At 35.5% G+C, this 26897-nt stretch overlaps 1 protein-coding gene across 4 annotated transcripts; it reads left to right on the forward strand.

Annotated features, from left to right (window-relative positions):
• The first annotated feature begins 1829 nt into the window (after nt 1–1829).
• On the forward strand, nt 1830–26897 carry LOC127882326 (MOB kinase activator 3B-like). 4 transcript variants are annotated; one of them, XR_008050501.1, is made up of 9 exons: nt 1830–1954; nt 2466–2617; nt 3471–3564; nt 3990–4165; nt 5423–5538; nt 10202–10288; nt 22096–22190; nt 24433–24511; nt 24968–25025. XR_008050501.1 is itself a non-coding variant. In XM_052430890.1 (9 exons), exons 3-9 carry the CDS (start codon nt 3548–3550, stop codon nt 26277–26279), a joined length of 876 nt encoding a protein of 291 aa, XP_052286850.1. In that variant the 5' UTR covers nt 1830–1954; nt 2466–2617; nt 3471–3547; the 3' UTR covers nt 26280–26897. The 4 variants fall into 4 exon arrangements, 3 of the variants coding, with proteins under 3 accessions (XP_052286850.1, XP_052286851.1, XP_052286852.1); XM_052430890.1 differs by lacking the exon at nt 22096–22190 and adding an exon at nt 25939–26897 and having other exon boundaries at nt 24968–25027; XM_052430891.1 differs by lacking the exon at nt 22096–22190 and adding an exon at nt 25939–26897 and having other exon boundaries at nt 3990–4123; nt 24968–25027.

The following is a 26897-nucleotide window of genomic DNA, read 5'->3' on the forward strand; positions in this document are numbered from 1 at the left end:
CGCTTGTATCGTTAAAGCAAGTCGTATATTCACGTTTATAAATATTTAAATAGAAAATAAAGGTTTAATTGTCGCATATCCACCGCATGATGTGTTTCTTCTAAAGTGCACGTATATTCAAACCGAACAATTTTGTCCTTAGATAAAAATATACTACATGTGATCATATGTGGCCTCACAAGGCTTATTATGAATTTATTATATCGCCATCGCAATTAGATGTAAATAGTTCATACATGCACAGTGTTCTTTCAACACAACCAAATCACACTTATAGTCGCGTCTTGCGAAAATAGGTCTTAATGCGTATGCGGCCAGCGTAAGTGATTGTTGTTAGGTCAAAAACGTGCATGAAGAAGTCCGGATTTCCGCAGTGATTTGGCCAATGCTGTGGGTGATTTCTCTGAAATCAAAAAAAATAATAATTTTTTTTTTTTTTTTTTTTTTTTTTTAAGAATGAAATGTCTTATAACTTGTGTGACTAACCAGTGTTTGTTTTGGTCAAAAATATTTGCTATAAGGTTTTGACTGTTCAGTTCTTATCACAGAGTGTAACTGTAACTGAAAAAAAAAACTGCAGTACTTGAATTAACATTGAACATGCCCAATATTGCATCTGTTTACATAAAGAAGACAAAATAACCAAATAAAAACAAATTTATTTGTTAAACCACTGAATTATTTAAGCATGATTAATTCACAATTTTTTCCCAAATGAGCCGTTTCATCGAAGCAAAAATTCCCAAAATGACCAATTTTGTCGATAAAAAATTCCCAATTTGGTCAGACTCCTTTTCCCAAAATAGGCAGAAAAACCCCTGTCATAGGTCTCCAAAAATGTCATTGTACAAGTTAGTTTCCGTTAACTGCAATTTTATTCGAAAAGGAGATTGCTTAACTGTGTGACACTGAAGAAGATATGGTAATTGAAGAAGATTGTCCAGACTATCAAGACGAATTGATGAACACCGAAAAACTGTTATCTTATTAGGATAAAGCACTGGCAGTGGTTTGTTGAGCTTAAATTAAGGGTTTATGTTAATGTACATAGTTATGTTGTTGTTTTTTTCGGTCCGGCTAAATTTTCTCCGGACGGGCACATTTTCTGAAATGCCTATCCGGATGACCGGTATAGTTCTTCCAATTTCGCCAAGCCTGGGTTTCTGTTGGTTGTGGTGGTTCGTGAATCCAATTCATGATGGAAGTAATAGGTAACCTGGAGTATTTGAACTTCGCTGTTGGAAAACAGGATAATCTGGGACAACACTTTAGGCAAATGTTTAAAGGCCAATTTTCCTAGAAAAAGGCTCATTTTTATGTGATTTTAATAAAAGGAAGTATAAAAATGAACAAATATGGATCATATACCTATCATGTTTATTCTGTAGATTATTTTAGTATAAATTTATTGTGAGTGTTTTATACATCTCAAATATCATCAAATGCAAATTGTTAATACAACTTTAAAAATGACTTTGTCAGTATCCTTCTTTCCTATTTCAGCCAGTGTGTTACACTAAAGTTAATTATGCATCACGCCAGATATCAAAGATTGATAAGGGTTGCATGGACCGGACTGCATGTGAACGTTTGATGTACTCAAACACCTTTTGCACAGCATCTGTACCGAGTCCAGAGTGCCATTACTGTTGTTCAACAGCTGAGTGCAACAAACAAATTACCAAGCTTGATTTTGGTGGGAAAGGCCGTCGTAAAAAGAGGTCTTTTGGTTGGCAGGCTATTTTTAGCACAGGAAGAGACCATCTGAAGAAGAGCTCAACTGGAATAAAGGCTATTTTAAGCTCTGGAAACCACAACCTGAACTAGAGGTCATATAGTACACAAGCTGTTTTAAATTCTGGAAAAAGTCACATGAAGAAGAGGTCAACTGGTTCAGAGGCTAATTTCAGCGCAAGTACTGCACTGTGGAATGGTTTTTCCCCATCCTGTATTGGTAGGTTTATGTTTATTATTAGCATGGATATGGCGCAAAATGCCTGACTTTATGAGCATACATTCTGGAAAAAGTGGGCTTAATGCATGTGCTTGATGTGTCATTTGAGTTTAGCCTAAGCAGTTTGCACAAGTTAACCAGAGACTACACTTTGTCCGTATGTCCGTCCACCAGATGGTTTCTGGATGATAACTCAAGAACGCTTAGGCCTAGGATCATGAAACTTCATAGGAACATTGATCATGACTCGCAGATGACCCCTATTGATTTTCAGGTCACTAGGTCAAAGGTCAAGGTCACAGTGACTAACCAGTAAGATGGTTTCCGGTTGATAACTCTTTACCACTTCTTTACTTTGCTTTCTGTCAGTAAATTCAAGTGTATTTATTTAGTTTACCAAATAAATTTCTCCCATACAGCCATCACATTAATGTCACTTTAAACTCTTTTATTTATAACCTCACACTTTGAAGAAGGCAGTTTACAAGCACCTTAATATTATGTTTTTCAGACTTTTAGACCAAAGAAAAAGTTTGAGCCTTAAAGCACACTTAAATTTAACCTACACAAGCAAGTAATTGCTTCGCTGAATAGGGATAGATCTAAAGGAGGTTGTAAAGTTGCCCTCAGGGGAAGATCAAAATGATTGAGTTGCTGTTCATGGTAAGCTGCAAGTTTTTATTATATTCATGAATAACTTATTCACAAAATTCTGAAAGATATAATCTTTTTCAATGGTCGCCCATGTTGATTATATGTAATGCTTAACTTAATAGGGCAGTTTTACTTTAAAACATACAGATTTAACATATTCGTAGACTGTTAAGAAAAGCAGGTATTGATTATAAACCAGAAGTATCAAATTCAAAGATTTCTCTGCCTATATGTTATTATCTCCCGCCATAGGCCGATGTATATTGTTTTGGCGTTGTCTGTCCTTCCGTCCGTCCAGCACTTTTGTGTCTGGAGCCATATCTTGGACGTGCTTTGGCGGATTTCATTGAAACATGGTATGAGTATATATATGGAAAAGAGGATGAAGCACGCCAAGTGGCATTGTACACCATCAGATAATAACGTAGTTATGGCCCTTTGTATCTTGAACAAATGCTTTTTGTGTGTGTCTGGAGCCATATCTTGGAAGTGCTTTGACGGATTTCATTGAAACTTAGTATAAGTATATATATGGATAAGAGGATGATGTACGTTGGCATTGTCCATCCGTCCAGAAAACTTTTGTTTCCAGAAGTTTAATGGCGGGCTATATCAATTCAACAAATTTGCTTGTTCTAATGTAGTTTTTTCCATTGTAATAAAATACATTGATTGTATGTTTCAACCATTTTCTATTATTTACACTTTCAATGTAAACCCATAAATTCTCAACTCAATCTTTGATTAAAAATAGCGTTTGCTCAAGTTTCTTAAGTTAAACATACAAACATACAAAATGGTAAATGGTTTGTATTCATTGTCATTATAACCATTTGAATTGGATAAACTGAGTGTGTTTCAGTGGTGGACTTCTTCAACAGGATCAACCTCTTGCATGGTACAATCTGTGAATACTGTACAGACCAAACATGCCCAACAATGTCTGGTAGGCCACGGTAAGCTTTAAAATCAGTTTCTTGCTGAATGTTTGGTGTCTTTGTGTTAGAAATCACTGAAACTAGTTATATATTATAGTGGGCACTGACACATTGGCACTCTCATTGGTCAGATTTTTATTTTTTTGTTTTTAAACAAGTAATTTTAGTACTTATAATAGTTTTTTGCCAGTTATATGTTTAAAATGACAATACATTGATATAAAACATATATAAGATTTTCTACAAATTGAGACACCTTTTTAGACAGAACTCCATCATGAAAACCCTATATCAAACACAATTTCAAATTTGACATGTGTTTTTTGTTGTCCCGTCAGATAAAATTGAATCCACAGACAGCTACATGTAAGCCATAAGAACATGAAAGTAAACATATCAAGTTTAAAGACATTGTTGACTAGCTTTTCTCCACTGTGTTCCAGGTATGAGTACATGTGGTGTGATGGCCACCACTACAAGAAGCCCACGGCACTGCCAGCACCTCAGTACATCACCTTGCTGATGGAGTGGGTGGAGTCACAGATCAACGACGAAACCATCTTTCCTATCAAAGTTGGTGGAGTCACAGATCAACGACGAAACCATCTTTCCTATCAAAGTTGGTGGAGTCACAGATCAACGACGATACCATCTTTCCTATCAAAGTTGGTGGAGTCACAGATCAACAACGAAACCATCTTTCCTATCAAAGTTGGTGGAGTCTCAGATCAACGACGAAACCATCTTTCCTATCAAAGTTGGTGGAGTCACAGATCAACGACGAAACCATCTTTCCTATCAAAGTTGGTGGAGTCACAGATCAACGACGAAACCATCTTTCCTATCAAAGTTGGTGGAGTCACAGATCAACGACGAAACCATCTTTCCTATCAAAGTTGGTGGAGTCACAGATCAACGACGAAACCATCTTTCCTATCAAAGTTGGTACGTTGGCTGGTCTTTAGATTGGTCTTACATTGCTGGACCCTTGAGTAGTCATTGAAAATTCATAACTGCTGGTGGTTTTGCAATAACTATATGAATGGTAGCTAGTGTGTTTATTTATTTTCATTTTATTAAGAAAATAAGTTAAATAACAGCTACACTTTGCTAAATATTTAAATGCAAGCACTTTCATAATAAGCTGCACCATGGGTCTATCTTAATACTACATCTTTTATTAATATAATTTTTACTTCCATATTTAAGTGAAAAAATTACTCAGACTGATGTAACAAATATTGGTATAAACAACTCGCATATTAAAGGGGCCTATTCACAGATTTTGGCATGTTTTTAAGTTTGTCATTAAATGCCTCATAATTATAAATGTTAACATTGGAGATTAAAAGCTCCAGTAAAAAATCAAGAATAAAATTTTAAAAAAGAAAAAAGGTAACCCTCAGTAGGGCTCGAACCACTGACCCCTGGAGTCCTGGAGTGAAAAATCTCCCACTTAGGCCACTCGGCCATCTTTCCGGATACAATGTCAGGTGTATTTTATACTTCATATAACCAATCCTCGTAGTTTCACAAAATATCATGACAACAACAGAACTCCAAATTATAAATTCGTTTCGCGTTGCAACGCTTTATAATTTTCGGGTTTTTAATTCGTCAAAAGATGCATATAATGGCTATTTTAGAGCATGGTAAATGTTCAGTTTTACTGTTTCCTTTAAAATATTATAACTAAAACGAAAATTTGCGAATCTGATACAACTTTTGTCAATTTTGCAATTTTTACCCAAACGTGAAAAGGCCCCTTTAAATGATTGAAGCATAAGCAAAGGGAGATCATACAATATTAACAAGTTTTATATTATTATTAAATTAAGCCATAAAGATGCAGACTAAGATCATGCATTACATTCAGGAGTGCCGTTTCCCAAGAACTTCCTGCAAACTGTGAAGAAGATTGTGACACGGCTGTTCAGAGTATTTGTTCATGTTTACATTCACCACTTCGACAAATTAGTTGCCATTGGAGCTGTAAGTAAACCAAAGGGATCTCTGTTTACTCGAAAAAAAAAGCTTTCTTATGTTTTGTTTTCTTGAAAACTTGCTTATACCCCTGACATCTATTGATACAAGGTCTGTACTGATTTGCCTGTTTATTTGTACGTATGTTCATATAAGGTTAACCAAATATGAGGTATTTTTGTATAACTTGATTAATTATAGTTTCTGCATTGTTCTTGCATGGATGTTATGTTTGCCCACTCTCAACAGACCTACATCATCCATACCTCATTTAGACCTTGACATTTACCTACCAGAGCTTGTTCTTACTATTACGGAAATAATCTATCCCTGAAAATTAGGGAATTTTAGCCTCAATTTACTTGAAATGGAGACAGTGAGTTTTTGTTTGATTTTGAATGTTAGATAAATTATTTCTTAAAGTGGCACAAACTGAAAATCTTAAACATAAATATTTAATGGATATAAAAACTTCCAAATGCTTTAGTTCTACACATAACAGACCTTTCCAAATATCTCAAAGTCTAGAGCTATTTCAAAACTACTGAAAGTTGATTAATTAAACACATATTTTGAGACTTGATTTAGGAAAAGAGATACGTATTGCCATTTGGAATACGACAGAATAATGGCTTTTTTATCAGCCCCCCCCCCCCCATCCAAATAAAAGACTGAAACTTTTTGGACTTAAACTATTTCAGATGGTCTAAATTCTTAGATCAACCAAATTGATCTTTACCACTTAGATACAAATTTTTACGCATTTGAAGTCTCTTAGAAAATTAAATTTAATGCAATACTTTTTTTTACTAGATTCAAGTTAGAGGTCTCCTTTACAAGCCTTAGATACAGATGAGCAGCAAACAGCATAAAACTTCAACAGACTGCAAGTTACTCTTTAAAGGCTGTTCTGGTTTTATGCTATTTGCACATAGCCCTTTTCACTTTGCTTCTGAGTGGGAAAGGGTTTACATCTCAGACTTATTCATATTGGCCAATGAATCAATTCTGACAATGCTTTCATTAGACTAGTATGTATTGAAGAATTCATCTCGTTTTTTTTTAAAGCTTAGTTTAGAATTTTGTTGAAGACCAATCTTTACGAGCCTTAAAGTTAACATTATTTGTGGAAGAAAAAAAAAGATAAAAACATTTGATCAATGTGCTTTCTTAATTCAGCTTCATTATATAATTATACCCCCACAAACAAAGTTAAGGGGGGGGGGATATAGCAGTGAACTTGTCTGTCGGTCTGTCTGTTGGTCCGTATTAAGTGTCCGCTCTCTAATAAAAGTAGTCATCCGATCTTCACCAAACTTGGTCAGAAGTTGTATTTACATGATGTCTAGGCCAAGTTCGAACATGGGCCTTGCCGGGTCAAAAACTAGGTCACAGGGACACTTAGTGCGTTTTAAACATACAGCATGTTGTCCGCTCTCTAATTCAAGTAGTTTTCATCCGATCTTCACCAAACTTGGTCAAAAGTTGTATCTAGATGGTCTTAAGGCCAAGTTCGAACATGGGCCTTGCCATGTCAAAAACTAGGTCACGGGGTCACTAAGTGCGTTGTTTAACATTCAGCAGGGTGTCCTCTCTCTTATTCAAGTAGTTTTCATCCAATCTTCACCAAACTTGGTCAGAAGTTTTATTTAGATGATCTGAAGGCCATGTTAGAACATGGGCCATGCCAGATCAAAAACTAGGTCACAGGGTCACTTAGTACGTTTTACACATTGAGCATGGTGTCCGCTCTCTATATCAAGTTGTTAAAATCCGATCTTCACCACACTTGGTCAGAAGTTGTAACTAGATGATGTGTTGGTCATGTTCGAACATGGGCCATGCCGGGTCAAAAACTAGGTCATGGGGTCACTTAGTGTGTTTTAAACCTCACCATGTTGTTGGCTCTCTAATTCAAGTAGTTTTTAGCTCCACTGGCCAAAGGCCAGCATGGCTAATGTCATGGTGCTGTGTCCGACGTGCGTGCGTCTGTGCGTGCATGCGTTAACTTTTCCTTAAAACATCTTCTTCTCCTAAACTACTGGTCCAATTCTGATGAAATTTCTCAGGAATGTTCCTGGGGTGAACCTATTTCAAATTTGTTCAAATTATGTCCCTGGGGTCAAATTTGACCCTGCCCCGGGGGTCACAAAAAATGAAAATTTGCTTATATAAGGCTTTTTTGTGAAATCTTTCAAAATCTTCTCGTCCATAACCATTGGGCCTAGGGCTCTCAAATTTGGTATGTAGAGACATTAAATAGTCCTCTACCAAATTTCATCAAATTATGCCCCTGGGATCAAATTTGACCCTGCCCCGGGGGTCACAAAATTGAACATATGCTTATATAAGGCCTATTTTGTGAAAACTTTCAAAATCTTTCGTCCATAACCATTGGGCCTAGGGCTATCAAATTTGGTACGTAGAGACATCTAACAGTCCTCTACCAAATTTCTTTACATTATGCCTCTGAGGTCACATTTGACCCTGCCATGGGGTCACAAAATTGAACATATGCTTATATAAGGCCTATTTTGTGAAAACTTTAAAAATCTTTCTGTCCATAGCTGTATGGCATAGGGCTACCAAATGTGGTATGTAGTGATATGTAATAGTTCTCTTCTTAGTTTGTTCAAATTATGCCTATTTTGTGCAAACTTTAAAAATCTACTTGTCCATAACTGTATGGCATAGGGCTACCAATTTTGGTATTTAGTGACATCCAATAGTCCTCTACCAAATTTGTTCAAATTATGCCCCTGGGGTCAAATTTGACCCTGCCCCGGGGGTCACAAAAATGAACATTTGGTATGTAGTGACATCTAATAGTTTTCTACTTAGTTTGTTCAAATTATGCCCCTGGGGTAAAATTTGACCCTGCCCCGGGGGTCACAAAAATGAACATATGCTTATATAAGGCCTATTTTGTGCAAACTTTAAAAATCTACTTGTCCATAACTGTATGGCATAGGGCTACCAAATTTGGTATGTAGTGACATCTTATAGTCCTCTACCAAGTTTGTTCAAATTAACCCCCTGGGATCAAATTTGACCGTTCCCCAGGGGTCACAAAAATGAACCTATGCTTATATTGGGCCTATTTTGTGCAAATTTTAAAAATATTCTGTCCATAACCATTGGGCCTATTTCTACCAAATTTTGTATTGAAATCTTAAAGTTCTCTACCAAGTTTTTTCAAATAATGCCCCTGGGGTCAAATTTGACCCTGTCCCGGGGGTCACAAAGATGAACATATGCTTAAATAAGGCCTATTTTGTGCAATCTTTAAAAATCTTCTTGTTCATAATTATAGAGCCTAGGGCTACTAAATTTGGTATGTAGTGACGTCGAATAGTCATCTACCAAATTTTGTTCAAATTATTCCACTGGGCTCAAATTTGACTCTGCCTCAGGGGTCACTTAACATATGCTTATATAAAGCCTCTTTTGTGCAAACTTTAAAAATCTTCCTGTCCATAACCAATGGGCCTAGGGCTACCAAATTTGGTAATTGTAGTTCCAAGTTTGTTCAAAATATGCCCCTGGGGCCAAATTTATATATAAAATGCTCACCTCACCCTTCCAACTTTAAGCGCCCAGTGGGACGAGGGATAGAAAGAGAAAGAGAAAGTCACATGCTTGAGGACATTTCAACCCATGCGCATTGCACGCTTTTTTCGCATAAAAAACAGTGGAGAGATACAGGGCCATCATGGCCCTCTTGTTATCCAATCTTAACCAAAATTGGTCAGAAGTTGTATCTTGATAATGTCTAGGTCAAGTTTGAATATGGGTCATGCCGGGTCAAAAACTAGGTCACAGGGTATCTTAGTGTGTTTTTAACCTCACCATGTTGTCCGCTCTCTAATTCAAGTAGTTTTCATCCAATCCTCACCAAACTTGGTCACAAGTTTTATCTAAATGTTCTCTAGGACAAGTTTGAACATGGGCCATTCTGGGCCTAAAACTAGGTCACGGGGTCACTTAGTGCGTTTTTTACATTCAGCATGGTGTCCATTCTCTAATTCAAGTAGTTTACATCCGATCTTCACCAAACTTGGTCAGAAGTTTTATGGAGATGATCTTAAGGCCAAGTTTGAACATGGGCCTTTCTGGGTCAAAAACTAGGTCAAGGGGTCACTTAGTGTGTTTTAAAAATTGTGCATGGTGTCCACTGTTTTTTGTGAAGACGACATGCAAAATATTATGTGTCAATGCGGCATGTGGGGGTATTCGTCACGGCTGTGACACAGCTCTAGTTGACATTGTTCTTTGAAGTCTTTCTAGGATGTTGAAAATTGTTAAAATTAATTCATTTGATTTAGTAGGTCAACTATCATTTTTACAAAGGACACACTTTCTTTAAACGAAAAATATCAAGAATCAGAAAGTGTTGTCCCTGATTAGCCTGCGCAAACCGCACAGACAGTACTTTACCTACATGCATAAAATAATCCCCTTTTCATAGAGCACAGCCCATTTTAAGTTTCATTGAAGTTCATGATGTGAACGTTGTAACTATGTTTAATAAGTAAAATGACTAATTTTGAATGTTTGCGTACATACTCACATGAACTATTTAAACAAATAAGGTATTGATAGATCCAGATGACTAAACTGCATATCAGTTGAACTTTTTTCAGGTGTTTGATGCTGATTTGCTCTGTTTCAGGAAGCCCATGTTAACACCTGCTACAAACATTTCTACTACTTTGATACCGAATTCAGCCTTGTTGACAAGAAGGAATTAGAACCACTGGTCAGTAGTGCTTTGGATAACTTTCGATTGAATTAAAATAAGTTGATAAAATAATTAAATGGTAATGAACCCAATATGTTACAGACAAACAGTAATTAAGTCATGTTTCAAAATTTTGATTGATGTTTTTAAAGTCTAGCTGAATACACTCACCTTGTTTTATCAAAATTAACCATCTTACACCAGATATTTTGGATATTTCAAAAGGGTTTTATGGAGTCAATCTTTTTTTTAGTACAATACAATTTTCTTTAGTTATATTTGCTGACTTGAAGTCGCTGGCTTATTTGAAAGTAGCTGATAGAGCACTGCTTATTTGTTTTTCTCCTACCGGTTTCACCGGAGGGGACTTATGGTTTGCGTTCTGTGAGTCTGTCAGTCTGTCACACTTTTCTGAATCCTGCGAAAACTTTTAAAGTTCTTCATATTTTTTCATGAAACTTGAAACATGAATAGATGGCAATATGGACATTATGCACGTCATTTCATGTTGTTCCTACGTCAAAAATTCTGGTTGCAATGGCAACCAAAAAAAAAATATTCTGACAATGGTGGAGGGGACATATATTGCTTGGCAATAGTCTTGTTTAAACACTATTTTTTGCTTGGCAATAGTCTTGTTTTACCACTATTTTAGTGGTCTCTGTTTATTTTTATTTACTGAAAGAAATGACTGAAAAGATCTGTCACTGAGAGCAAAGATGAATGATACATCAGTTGTTATTATATATACATAAATATATACTTGTTACTACCGGTAGACGCTTAACGATTGTCTCATTAATATATGGCCCAACATGGGAATCTTGTATCATCTTTGCAAGAATTCTTTACAATTAAAATTATTAACATGCTCAAAAATATTACTTACTGCAACAGATAGCAACAGAAACACCGAAGCCCTAAAAGAATAAGGTTATGCAATTCTCGTTTGCACATTTTGTAATGTTCTGCAGAACTTTCCGCCTTAACTTGTTTTTTTTGCTAAAAAGAGACTTTCTTGAAACAAAAAATAACATCAAAGCTGAAAGTGTTGTCCCATATTAGCCTGAAAGGAATTTCACAGGCTCATCTGGGACGTCACTTTATGCACATGCATTTTTCAGCCAGCATGGCTCAATTGATAACATTTATTTTATGCTTTCCGGTGGTTTATAGGGAAATATCAGTGATTTAAAACTGATAATTTCACTGTTCAAACAATGAAAATTATCAGTGAAAATTATCGATAATTTTCACTGTTCACTGTGAAATGACGTCATTTCTTTGACGTCATTATCCCTGATAATTCTTTAGTTAAACTCTTTAACAATGTATATAAACTGTTAAAAAAGGCATAAAATAAAAAAAAAAATTGTTGGATTCGGTGGAATATCGATTTTAATTCACTCGTGATCATAAAAAAACATATATTTTCACTCGTGGCTGTGCCACTCGTGAAAATATTATTTTCTATGATCACTTGTGAATTAAAATCGATAATCCACCGAATCCAACAAATATCCTCTATGTATCTAGTGATGATGCAAATCTGTGTACCTGGCACATAAGTCTCAATAAATAAGCTGTGATATGTAATGGAAAAAGTCCATTTCAAAAAGCTTGGGTGTAGTTAAACCCTTTACCATTTAGATAAGTATTGTCATTCATTTGAAGTCCGTAACAAAGTTATATTTCATTTAAGACCTTTCTTACTAGATTCAAGTTTTTAAGGCTTCATTTCTAACCCTTCGATACTGATGAGCAGCAAACAGCATAAAACCTGAACAGACTACGAGTAACTTAGAGGCTGTTCTGGTTTTATGCTGGTTGCAAAAGTCATTTTCACTTTGCTTCTGATGGGGGAAAGGGATAAATGTTGAAAGCAAACCATGGAAATGCCCCTTTTGTGCATACATATTTTGTTATAATGTTTAAGCACAATAATTGCGGCTTCATTTGCCAATGTTGGATACCTGTTCCCATGCTTCGGGTTGTCACTGGGCATGCCTCAGATCAACAGAATTGCCTGGATTGTTGTGTTCATTAGGGATGTCTGTTAATATTTGAGTCACGTTCTGAGAAAACTGGGCTTAATGCATGTGCGTAAAGTGTCGTCCCAGATTTGACTGTGCAGTCTGCACAGGCTTATCAGAGACAACACTTTCTGCCTAAATTGGATTTTTGCTATGAAGAGACTTCATTTAAACAAAAAATGTCATAAAAGCGGAAAATGTCGTCCCTGATTAGCCTGTGCAGACTGCACAGGCTAATTTGGGACGACACTTTACGCACATGCATTATGCCCAGTTTTCTCAGAAGATGACTAATTTAATTTTTTCTTTAACAATTGCAATTAATCAAACTACTTGCATGAACATGTATGTAGAATTATCTTCAAGGCTGGATTCTTTTGTGCATGTATGTTAAATTTTGCTCTCTTAAAAAATGCATACAGGTGTCAAGTATTGGCAAAAAATAATGGCATGGTCAAATGATTACTGGCTCACCATAGCATGAATTGCTGAAGATGGGCTATTTTGATCACCCCTTGTCTGATTTGCATCTGCCTGCAATGTGCCTTGTAAATATATAGCTAATAGCTCTCTAGAGCCAAATTTTGTTTATCAAATCTGAATAACACTTGCTCAGAAAAGTTATCTGGGCTATAACAAGGTGGAGCTGGAGTGTGGGTAATGGGCATCCAAAAAAAAAGGTAATAAAATCCTAGAAAAAATTGTTACCATTCCAGGGTCCACATTGTAGATGAGAATTTTATCTTGACATTATCAAGACTGAGTTTAACTTGGTCACAAGCTTCCAAAAACTGGGTTACTAGGTCAAATCTTAGGAATGAAATGCTTTACTTCTTTAGATTCTACATGTTCAATGATTTTTTTTAGATTGTTTATCTTTACACTTTCTTAGCTGTGTTTGATTGTAGATCAAGTGCATTCAAAAACAAGGTCAGCCATGCAAATCTAAGAAAACCTTGTTACCACTCAAAACGCCACATTTATAAGTCAATCTTGATAAAAGATTGCAAATCTTGACAATATGAATCCCAAGTTTTAATCTTGGTCAAGTCTGAGAAAAAACTTGTTTCGACAATAGAGGCTACATGTATGACTCTTTCTTAATGAAATTTAAGCTGTCATATGTGTTGCGTTCTATAAATCTGGGCATAATGCATGTGCGTAAAGTGTCGTCCCAGATTAGCCTGTGCAGTCCGCACAGGCAAATCAGTGACGACACTTTCCGCCTAAACTTGATTTTGGTAAGAAGGGACTTCCTTGAAACTAAAAACACCATAAAAGCGGAAAGTTTCATCCCTGATTAGCCTGTGCAGACTGCACAGGCTATTCTGGGACGACATTTTACGCACATGCATTAAGCCCAGTTTTCTCAGATTATGGCTCATATGAAGGCCGTATATGAATCTGTGTCAAGTGGGTTCAGTCAAGAGAGTGTTTTTGTTCCATCATTTCCCTATTATTTTTATGTTGAGTTTTGATTTTTGTTTATTTTGTTTGAATATTGTTTTATAGTATTGTCTTATTAAAGCAAAACTGCATATTTCTTATTCAGTTCATTTTTTGACAGGATTTTGTGATGGAATATTATTTAGATAAAACTGTTTATTCACAGAAGATTTCATTGGAACATATCGGCATATCCATGAAAGATTTCTTCACAGACTCCGCTGCTTAAAGTTTGCTTTAATGTTAATTACTTCAGATACAACGGATATGTTTGTTTATTAAATATAACAGATGTTACTACACGATAGTGAATCTCTTTAAATAATTTTTGTTAAATGGCATAATAAATTTTGATGTCTTTAAGCAGGCATACACTTGCATATTGTAGGTGTGTACACATTGTTAGGAGTATCATGCAGACCTCAAATTGTGCATGTATACATTTTAATAAGAACATTTGTTACAACTATTAAAAAGCAATGTTATTGCAGTTAATAGAATGTTTTTAAATTTTACTTAGGGGTAGGAAATGAGATGGGATTTAAAAAAAAAGAAAATATTGGGCCAGTGTAGTTGCTAGGTTATTTTCCGTTTTGTATTATTGCTGATCATAAACTCATATGTCCATGGTATGGTATACAGTGAACTCCTCCCGATGACAGGAAGTCAAGGGATTTGTAAGAAAACCGAGCCATTTAAACTTAGAGTTAACTTAATGTCTATTTCTTTGTTTGCGCAATTAAGATTAAGTCAACTATTAATATTCTTTTAAGCTCACCTGAGCACAACGTGCTCATGGTGAGCTTTTGTGATCGCTTTTTGTCCGTCGTCCGTTGTGCGGCTTCAACATTTGCCTTGTTAACTCTCTAGAGGCCACATTTATTGTCCGATTTTCATGAAATTTGGTCAGAAGATTGGTTTCGATGATATCTTGGATGAATTTGAAAATGGTTATGTTTGCTTGAAAAACATGGCTGCCAAGGGGCGGGGCATTTTTTCTTTTATGGCTATATATGGCTATAGTAAAATCATGTTAACACTCTAGAGGCCACATTTATTGTCTGATCTTCATAAAACTTGGTCAGAAGATTCATCCCAAAAATATCTTGGACGAGTTCGAAAATGATGCTGGTTGGTTGAAAAACATGGCCGCAAGGGGTGGGGCATTATTCCTTATATGGCTATAGTAAAACCTTGTTAACACTCTAGAGGCCACATTTATTTTCCAATCTTCATGAAACTTGCTCAGAAGATTTGTCCCACTGATATCTTGGATGAGTTCAAAAATGGTAACCTTTGCTTGAAAAACATGGCTGCCAAGTGGCGGGACATTTTTCCTTATATGGCTATAGTAAAATCTTGTTAACACTCTAGAGGCCACATTTATTTCCAATCTTCATGAAACTTGGTCAGAAGATTCATCCTAATAATATCTTGGGAGAGTTCGAAAATGATGCCATTTGGTTGAAAAACATGGCCGCCAGGGGACGGGTCATTTTTCCTTACATGTATATGGCTATATATATAGTATAACCTTGTTAACACTCTAGAGGCCACATTTATTGTCCAATCTTGATGAAATATGGTCAGAAGACATAGATTTTTTAATACATCCAAATACTAGTATAACTGTTACAATGCACCAATAATTTTAATGAACATCTTAGTTTTGATAACGGCATTTTATACAGTCAGAGAAAGTTTATTTCTTTAAATAGTATACAGTGAAAGAATGGATAAACTCATAAAACATATGCATTAACAAAACTGAATGTGAATATATGAAATACGTAAAAAGCGTATTGTATGATTGCAAAGATTATTGGTGCTGAGTTGATGTGTCATGGCCATATTGTAGTGCAGACCTGTGTTGCTGTTGCCATGGATTGCCAAGTATGAATCTGTCAGTGCCTTAGTAGTTGTCATTCTGATTGGTTTAATTATGAATTGTCAACCTGATGAGGCACTGCTGAATAGTGGACATTTAATGAAGAGCAAGGCACAACTGTGTGTTTGCAAGTTAAGTTCCAAATAGAATATTATGAAGTAGCTCCCCATTTTAATTGTGCAAGAAGCATTTTTAAGCTTGGCTGTTTTCGGAAAAAACCCGAGGTATTGTCATAGCCAGCTTGTCGTCTGCCGTCCGCCGTGCTAAAACCTTAACATTGGCTCTAAAATCAAAGTGCGTCCACCTGCAACTTTGAAACATCATATGTAGATGCACCTTGATGAGTTCTACAGGCCACACCCATTTTGGGTCAAAGGTCAAGGTCACTTTGACCTCTAAAAAAAATATTTTTTAATCTGAAAAGTTTTCATTTATTCACAAAAGCACCCACAGCCGAGCGTTGGCACCCGTTATGCGGTGCTCTTGTTCAAGAATCACATCATTTTGTAACTGATGTCAGTGGTATCTGATCTTTTGATTCTTCCTTTTTTCTTTGTTTACAATTTTGTTCTTATGTTATTGTTTTTCTATTGCATGTTTTTGTCAGATTATTGCATAACCTATGTGTGCCAATTGTAAATAATGACAACTATTATATTTCTATTTTGATTGCAGGTTTTTTAATAGGTATACATGCATTTCTTTGCTTCAAAACTCAATGTGTATGAATTATTATAGAGACCAGTTTTTAAATTTAACAAATCTTGAACCTTTATAACATTAAAAAAAAAGTACATTATAGGTGAAAGTTAAAGTGATACTAGTTACGGTTTTATTCTTCGAAAAACTTTAATATTTATTGATAAACAGAATGTTTACCATATACGTTAACTACATTTTTTAATACTAATAATCACCCGTTAGTTCTATGACATACCTGTAATATTTAAAAATTATTATGTGTTACCAAGATCAGATCTCATATTTTCTAATAATCTTAAAATAAATAACAAGTAGCATGTAAATAACTATGCATTAAAATGTAATGTTAAAGCACTTTTATATTATCGTGTTGATCCTTACAAATTTTTCATGTTATAAATTGAACTGATTTTTAGCTCGGCTGTTTTCGGAGAAAACCCGAGGTATTGTCATAGCCAGCTCGTCCTGTCCGCTGTCCGTGTCAAGGTTTGTTTAGTTTTTTAACATTGGCTCTAAAATCAAAGTCCTTCCACCTACAACTTTGAAACTTCACATGTAGATGCAACTTGATGAGTTTTACATGCCACATCCATTTTTTGGTCACTAGGTCAAAGGTCAAGGTCACTGACCTCTAAAAAAAATAATCTGACACGCTTTTGCAGCCGAGCGTGGCACCCGTTATGCGGTGCTCTTGTTAGGTATTTTACACGCCGCGTGATACCGACTTATAATATATGTAATATATTTCTGTCAATGCCTCACATATTACTGAAGCTATTTTCTTTTGTATCCTGTACAAGTACTCTTCTTTTAAATAAAACTGATATAAAATCATCTCCAGACTAAAATATATTAGTTGAACCTACCAACCTACTTGTAATAGAAATGCCTGAACCCCTGAATAGTTCGGTATCAGGTATTTGTATGCACCCATATCGAATGATCGGGGGTATATTGTTTTTGGCCTGTCTGTCATAATGTCTGTCATTCTGTCCCAAAACTTTAACCTGGGTCATAACTTTTGTATTATTGATGATATTTGGCATGCATGTGTATCTCATGGAGCTGCACATTATGAGTGGTGAAAGCTTAAGGTCAAGGTCATTCTTTAAGGTCAAAGGTCAAATATATGGCTTCAAAGTGGCGCAGTAGGGGTATTGTGTTTCACAAAGACAGCTCTTGTTTATTTTCTTTTGTTTAAAACAATTTTTTAGAATATAGCTGCTTATTTATTAACAATATGCTTTCAGTTGTGTACTAACAGTTTAATAACTACTGAATATATAGAATAAAACCCGCTAAATAGCAGACCTATTATGACAAATATGCTGTGAAGTTTAACAGGTGTGGGAACTTATATTATTCTTTTGAACAAAGCCACATAAATTCTCAAAATCAATGGAAATTTCTTAAAATAATGTTAACCCAAAAAATCCAGTGTTCCTTATAGCAATAGCCAAAATTTCAACGCTAGATGTAGTATGGTAACATTTAACGAAATACAAAATGCTTGTTTGTTATTTTTTTTGTCACAATGTATTCCAGGTGAATTTCCCGCGACGATAGTTTAATATTGTCAATTCTTTCACTGCACACAATCCAGAGCTCCAGATAATTTTTTAAGATAAAGAGTATTTCACTCATGACTTTTTTAGCTGATGAGTAAAATACAAAATCAAAGACTTTTGCGGGAGTATTACTCCCGCAAAGTCTTTGATTTTGTATTTTATAACAAATATATACATGAACATGCAGAAAACACGTACTAATAATAAAGAACATCTACTCTTGTTTACATAAACATGCATTTTGAAATGGCTTATCATATATATAATCTGAATTGGGGCACTGTTGGTCCAACTTTTAATTGCAAAAAATGTGTGTCAATTTTTATGATGATTTCTTTCACTCATCAAAAGTATAATTATGCGTTTTTGGAAATTTTCCATGAGTATTATACGCAAATACGCATCTTATCTTGACCTCTGACACCATCATAAGCAAAACAAAATATCGAGTTGTTTGTATGCAACGTGTTAAAGATATATAAGTGGTATTCAAAATCGGATGACTGTTGCTTTGCATGTTGACTTTGGAAGATGATGATGACATCGACCGCCTAATTAAACTGTCATCAAAAGATGTTACATGTATTGTAATTTTGATTTTGTTTTTTGACAGTGTATACTGACTTAGGCAAAGTTATCACGGCACTTTGTGCTAGTCAAAATTATTGTTTGTGTATCTGAACAGACATCTGTAGATACGCCAGACGCGCTGGATGGATACTGTCTCTTAAACTTCTATAAATTTGAGGGAATACCAGTTTCAAAGAATGGTTATTGATGGAATAGTTGTGGCTTGTCATTTACAGTTTTGTTTTATTGATCATTTGACAAAATATATGACCATCAGATCCAGTATTCACCAGCCAATTCTGAGACTTAGGAATAAAGAATAGACATGGAACCAAGACAAATGCCTTCAGTGTTTGAATATGTGTCGCGTTCTCAGAAAACTGGGCATAATGCCTGTGCGTAAAGTGTCGTCCTAGATTAGCCTGTGCAGTCCGCACAGGCTAATCAGGGACGACACTTTTCGCCTTAAGATTTTCGGTAAGAAGGGACTTCCTTTAAACGAAAAATGCCATAAAAGCGGAAAGTGTCGTCCCTGATTAGCCTTTGCGGACTGCACAGACTTATCAAGGACTACACTTTACGCACATGCATAATGCCCAGTTTTCTCAGAACGCTACACATATATACAGGCCTCCACTGGTGATTATGTCATTAACAAAATGTTCTACATGAAGAAGGATATAGATAGGTGTGTTTAATGCCAAGTCTGACTCAAAATTTAAGCAATTCTTGAATATATCAATTAAAAGAATATTCTTTATTCGTAGACTTAAGTCTAATAATTGTTTGGTAAATACGGACCCGGATGACCATCGGATGATTTCGACAGTTTCTCACCCGATGAAGTGGCTGAACTTTAATTGAGCCTTGTTCTTATAAAACTGGGCTTAATGCATGTGCGTAAAGTGTCATCCCAGATTAGCTTGTGACTAACACTTTCCGCCTAAAATTGATTTTCGATAAGGAGGGACTTCATTGAAACTAAAAATACCATAAAAGCGGAAAGTGTCGTACCTGATTAGCCTTTGCGGACTGCACATGCTTATTTGGGACGACATTTTAAGCACATGCATTAAGCCCAGTTTTCTCAGAACGCGGCTCAATTGACTAGCCTCTGCTACTTGTCAAGTATCACATTGTTTCTTATTCATAAGCTTTTAACAGTTAGAAGAGCATTAACACAACGAAGTCAAAATGCTACTATCTTTAACTACTATATTAATAATACATAACAGCGGGAATACAGTCTGTAAATGCAGACTAAAGAATCAATAACAAGGCTGAAATCACCACATATGATTAAAGAATGATTTTCAAGTCTTTCAACGAAAAGCGATATTCACTAACACAAATATCACTTGCAAATAAACATAGCGAGAGAATGAACAACAGAGTTATGTATTTTATAATCAGTCATATTGTATATGAAAATACCTGTTCCCCTAAAATTAGCTGAATCATAGTTAAAAAAGCATTCAGTCACCATTCCGAATAAATGGTTTTGTACATATCAATTGTGAAATATGTGTCACGCAGACAATATATAAATCATATCTAACATAATTCCACACGACCTTCGGCAATAAATGCTCGACAAGGCTTACGTTCTTTTATTTTAAGTATAACATTCGAAAACGGTAGGACAACAACTTGTTATTCTCTGTAAATAAAAATTACAAATTGAAACTGGACAAACAGGACATGCACCTTTAATGGTAAATGTATTTATGTTGGTCATTTCTGGACAAAAGCATTTTCCTGTCAGTGTAATTATTCGTAATGCATAGATTAACTCCCTTATTATGAGCTACTTTGAAATTATTCTAGATTTTAAAAAGTCGCAATTGCGAGATAATGTTTCTATCATTTTTTGGTTTTTAAAATAACGCCAGGCACCAGAACGCGTCCATGGTGATGTGGAATGAATTGAATCACGTAGTTTTATTATGTTATTTTGTACAAGCCAAGGCCGCGACTTTTCCGCCCACGGATACCGCGTGGGTTTGATTATTCAAATCATCGATTGCAAGAAACAGCTGAAATACATTGATATTTAAACAATAATTTTTTTTAATTTCAACGGCTGGTTTTCCTCTTGTCCGACATTTTTACTCTTACTACCCTGACTGACTTTCAAATCCTATTGATTCCCCTGTATTGGAAATGAATGAAGAAACACATATTTATACCATCTTTATCAAGCCATTTGTGTTTGCCCTTTCTAAAGGCATGCCGACCTCTCTTTCGTCCGTCTACTTTGTATTCCGCTTCGTTTGTGTTTTTTTATGTTAGCGGAATTTCTTCACATTGCTCTCTCTTAAAGAACTTCAGAGCGGTATAAATTATATGTGCTATCCGTGCAAATATGTCCTTCCTAGTTAAAAAATATCCAGTGGGAATGCTTATACGACAACTTACTGCGTTTAAGTGATGTGAGTTTGAACTCACCGTCAAAATGGCGTCGTTTTGATGTTTATCGTAAAAGAGAATTGTGTATTGTAATTACCCAGTAAGCCACTTAATAATTCTTTTTAATGAATACGCCATTTCGGCCCTCCAAAACATGCAGAACACGGGCATTAACATGCTGTCTAAGTTCTCCTGACTGATGATGACTAGGGTACGGTTTAGACAGTATCGCTGGAAGCAACTCGTAGAACACCTCTCTGATTGGGTCTTGCTGGGTCTATGAGTGAAACTGCATAATGCCGTATTAACATGTATTTGTGTAGGAGTGACTGACTGTGACAGGTTGGGACTGGTTGGCCTTACGTGGGAATAGACAATATACATCATCAACACCGCTCTGGCATTAATTTACATAAAATTGGTAAGGACTTATCTCTGAGTATGGTTAAGGCAATGCTGATTCAAGCAGTTTGAACAACGCAGATCCAGCTGAGACTTACTGCTACTGGTTGGCTGTGCGTAGGAAGCTACCATACACATCAACAGCTTGGGCAAAAACTGAGTCTTTAGCATTGGGTCAGCACGACATTTAAACCGACACTACCTGCATTCATAATTTTCACATAAATTTTGATATGATACTGCCACATCTGCTCAACCGATAACTAAAATCAAAATTGCTGGATTCTGGGTTTTTCTGTAAAACGGTACCGTATAATATCTTTTTGCAATTACCATTTTTAAGTTTAAATATTACAGTGCGAAAAGTTATGCACTTACACGTGGCGCATGTTTTTGTTGTGAAGACACAATAACAACGTTGAGCAAGAGATACACAAAATTGCAAAGCGACATAAAGCGTGTTTTAACAACGCATATAATCCTGTGTTGTCCTTCAAGTAAAGCTTTAAAAAGAAAATATAGAAATAAAATCAACAACAACTAACATTAATTAACGAACGCATAACTGTAACCCTAGCGAAAATATTACATTGTCTGAATATATGTAATATAAAATAAACATTAGAAAACAACGCAATAAGTAGTTGAAAGCAAAATAGTATAGTCTTCGTAGTTGGCTACATTTGCAAGTACTATCTTTTAAGACGACTAAAAAATCTTGACGGAATAAATTCTTCAATGTATTAATCAACTTGAGTGTTTGAATATATATAATATAATATATGTTTATTTTATTTATTTTTTCAGACTACCAACATGAAGATACGATCATACGCAATATTTTAGTGTTACCTGTTGTTGTTTTTTTCAACAAAACTTCTTGAAAAAACATTAAAAACTAGGTGAGATAACGTAGGCGTTCAAAACAGTATGTTACATGTAAATTAAGGAAACATATTGTTGTTATCTTGTTTGCGTGGTTACAATGTATGTTGGCATCTGTGACAATTTAGAGAGGCGTGTCTATAAAATATATAAAAGGGCGATAGTTTGGTGTTTTATTTATTCCACTTCTGCGTTTGAATTAAACTTCAAATAATAAGAGGATATGATGAACATCATGAGGCTACTTATCGTAAGTCATCTTTTTTCATTAATAAGATGATTGCTTTAATATAACGCAAGGGTTCTTTTTGTTTTAATTGTAGATAGGCATGATTTGATAGAAAACATTAAGCGCTTATAATATTTTTCATTTGTTGGACCGATAAAACTGTAGCATTGAATGACTTAAGGGTAACGTATTAATGGACACCGACATTCACAAGTGAATGCATGGTTTTGTGTTCATTGAACACTTAAGGGAGTCGACTATTTTCATTAAACGCACATTGAAAACTGTTTTTGCAGATTTTTTAATCATATAAATCCTTTTATTTAACGCTAAGTGATGATGTAAATAATGTAGGAAATATTTTTTACTCACAACAAAGACTATCCTATCGAATACTTTTTAGAATTTAATTTTGGGTGTGTTTATGTTATAAATACAGTTATGGTTTGTCACCATTCCTCTTAGTACAGCATGAAGTTAAGATAAATAATAGGAAATGTTAATAGTATCGTAACTGCTCACAAACGATAATAAGATGTAAGCATACATTTGAAAACATTACTTTTGGTATAAGCCATTTTCACTCGCACGATTTTGGGTCTTTCTCACTCTATTGCTGACAACTATATGTAAAGATATAATCCCGAAAGCTTCCAAAATTGTTCTCTATGTACATACTAAAAAGTCGTAAACGAACTCGTTTGGACATTTAACATATTTGCCTAAAATGCTTCTTATTGTTATTATAACTTGTATAGTGGTTTACATCTCAGTATGTGTCACGATTCACAAATTTTGATCAGAATTACATTATCCTTGAATATAACTATAACACTGAAAGCGAATGCTATATAGGTTTGAGTAGCCGTTGGAGTATAAAACTTATCTAAGTCAGCATCATAAATTACATTTTTTGGCGCAAGTACGACTAGCTCTAGGTGTTTGTTTCACAAACCACGACGTGTTCTGTGTCTGTTGTTTGCATCTTCATGCTAGTAGCGCATTAACTTGTACCTGGACAGCATAGTAAAACAATTTATTTTATATAAGTGATACTCAGAAACACAAACAGGAAACATCTGTGCAGCATCGCACAATTATTTGGTCTCAGAAATAACTATATGAGAGCTTTTTTCGATTAAAACGACATACATTTCCTCTTTATTCCTGTCCCCGAATCGTCGGAATCCCTATATAGAGTGACCATGCAATTTAACTACCATGACTCGCTACCAGCTGTCTGAACAGGTACATTCCTTACAATGTCCTTACCACGGGACAACAGGTCAACAACCAGATAATATACCAGGCAATCACATATATTCTCCCATCTAATTGGATTCGACTTACATTCCGCTTTTACTGTCACAACTTGCAAGACCATATCTTGTTACACGCATAAGCAAACACCATACACATAATTATATTTGACACAAACCATTCAGCAGCAACGAACTCAATATTAAAACGTAATTTTGTGATAAACGTGTATTTTAAAAATGCTTATTTGAGATTATATTCTTTATAAAAAGTCGCTTGTTTACAAATGCCACTTTGTTTTCGTTCGTAGACAACCGTCTACATGTTTTGTATTACTGACAGCAGAAACGCGGCGTCTCTGCCACAAAACCAGGCATACTAATTGGTATTTGAGAACTAGTCCTAAAAGTACTTATTATTGCTATTTAAAAACACTGACTTGATTCACAATAGTAATATTGCTATATTTCATTTCGGTTGCCATGTAACTAGGCCAATATTCAAACAAAAAAATCTAACAGGTCATAATCTATGTATTTCTGCAATCCCATTTGATATTGAGGAAGACATTATTGTTCAATACATCAAGGAGAAAACAAATGTATACAATACAAAAAACTGTTTTTTAGTGTCCAAGTATATGTCAAATTTGGATTTTCCATTGTAACAAAGTTGAATTATATGTCTTGATATTTAAGTTTAACTTGAAGTTTAAGTTGAAAAATGGTTCTAGAACGAAATCACGCGACAGTTTCTCTCGGCTTTTACAGGTAAACTGCATTCTCCTTGCACTTGTGTGCCAGTGTGCCGCAAAACCATGTCAGGAGGACACGCCATGTAGCGATGGATGTATGTATTACTTAGGGGATAATACACGGCTGAGCTGGGCCGGGCCTGTATGTACACTTATAACGTTGCTTACGTCGTCATCTTGAGTAAATTTACTTAACCCATTTAAGCCTAGTGAACTCCCCATCCTTCATAATTGGATCAATTTATTTCCAAATTTAGGGATGTATAGTATATTTATTTCTTTATTTAAAATATTTCTTACAGAAATTAATTTAAGCAAACAGCGCAGACCCTGATGAGACGCCGCATGATGCGGCCGCGACAGTTACAACTGTATTATAATTCAAGTTTACATCACTACGCGTTATGATGAATATGACTTAAGGCATTTCCTTAAATTTAAGGGAAAAACAGCAAAAACCTAAGGCAAAATGACAACCTTAGGTAATTTTTTTCCCTTAGGTGGTTGGTGAATACGGGCCCTGGATTACTCTGATTTATACTTTTTTTAAGGTGCTACTGAGTGCCCGGAGGGAGAGGCGTGCAACGAAGAAGGATTTTGCGTACCAACCAGTAAGCGCTATATGTTTTACACTATGATGCTTTAACAAAATAGTACACGTGTCGTACGGTAAGCGTTCGATAATAAGGTTTATCACATGCCATACCCTAGCTGTTTCCCATGTAGCATAACCATTACATACGTTTTTATCTTAGACATGTGTAATATACTTTTTAAGCGTTCGCTTACTAACACAATTCCTAAACTGGGTTAAAACCAACCGTTTGTATGTATCAGTTGCTACTTACCGCAATGGCAGCGAGGACCACATACTTACAAAACACCGATATCACATGACACGGCATTTCTGAAATCAATATTAAAGACTAAAAATCTCAAACACTAAAAACATCTATGTTGCCTTGATTAAGACCTGACAACAGGTCGACAACATAACACTATAAACTATATATATATCTTTGAACAAAACAAAAAAACATGGACTCGAAATGTAAGCACAACGCCGGTCTATTTTATGCACCGATGGAAGTTTCATTCAAATACTGAAACATGTAGTTCATATATCACGTTATTAAGAATGTATTTTATATAGGTCAGCATAGTTTATACCGACAAATTCGTTCTTTGTTCAAAAGTCTGGATCCTTTCATAATAAGATCAACACTTTCTCTGTTTCTTATTAGTGTTACTTATTAAGGGATATCGTTTTTACGCGATATATTCTGGTTGTATAGTTGTATGTGTTTTATCAAATTCTTAAAACGTCCTATTGACATATGAGCCTCGTTCTGAGAAAACTGGGCATAATGCATGTGCGTAAAGCGGAAAGTGTCGTCTTTGATTAGCCTCTGCGCACTGCACAGGCTAATCTGGGACGACACTTTACGCACATGCATTATGCCCAGTTTTCTCAGAACGAGGCTCCTATGATTTTCATTTCATGCCAATTGTTCTCTCGTAGTTGCGTTTGGCGATAAATGCGTCGAGGACGGTGTCCGCTCTTCAAACGCATGCGACCGAAAGGCGGGCATCAAATGTCACACGTACGACTGCTGTGGGCAAGAAAGTAATATCGAGTGCCGCGACAAGTACTGCCTGTGTGAAACCCCTCAGGGCTGGGTGTACAACAACGCAACCGTTCCCTGCAAATTCGTGGGAGGCCGGCCGATAAAAAAGCTATGTCTGGACGCCCCTGATGATTTCGGCTCACCTACTACTACTTCTACTACTACTACTACTACTACTACTACTACTACTACTACGCCTACTCCTACTCGTACCACCCCCCCATCTTTATATTAATACTTCTACCTTCTAACTCCCCCGTAAACGACGAGTTGCGAGCTACCGATGACCTCGACGGTAGCCAACATATAGTTTCGATTCGTCTGTCCAAATTGCATCTTACAACGTTATGCCGACACCTTTGCACGTGCTCTATATTTCTTAAAAATTTGGTAATGACAATCTCAAAAATGAATGTTTATTTAACCAATTGTATTAGGGTTTCACAGTATTGGGACATCAGAGAATACACGATAAAAGCCACGTAAATTGTCATTTAAAATACTCTAAAAAAACTAATTTATACCCGACCATATCTAATCTGCCCGTTCTTGTACTAATATAACTTGTACATAAAGACCGCATGAACAACAAAGATAAAAAACAGTCGTCCTTAGCCAAAATTCTGCTTAAATACTGTGCATACATATGTACATACATCAATTAATTTGAACTGTATGCGGCATTGGAGTTTTTAATACGTGGGCATGTAAACATCAAAAAGTATTCTCTGATACAAATATTAAAAGTGTAGAAATTCTCTGTTGATCATTAGCTTAGTTCTGTCACCATGATTAAGTATAGAAATGTATTTACATTTTATGTATTCTACTTCCCTTTAATAAAACGTCAGCA

This window comes from Dreissena polymorpha, chromosome 5 (assembly GCF_020536995.1).
Source record: "Dreissena polymorpha isolate Duluth1 chromosome 5, UMN_Dpol_1.0, whole genome shotgun sequence".
Taxonomy (NCBI): Eukaryota; Metazoa; Mollusca; class Bivalvia; order Myida; family Dreissenidae; genus Dreissena; species Dreissena polymorpha.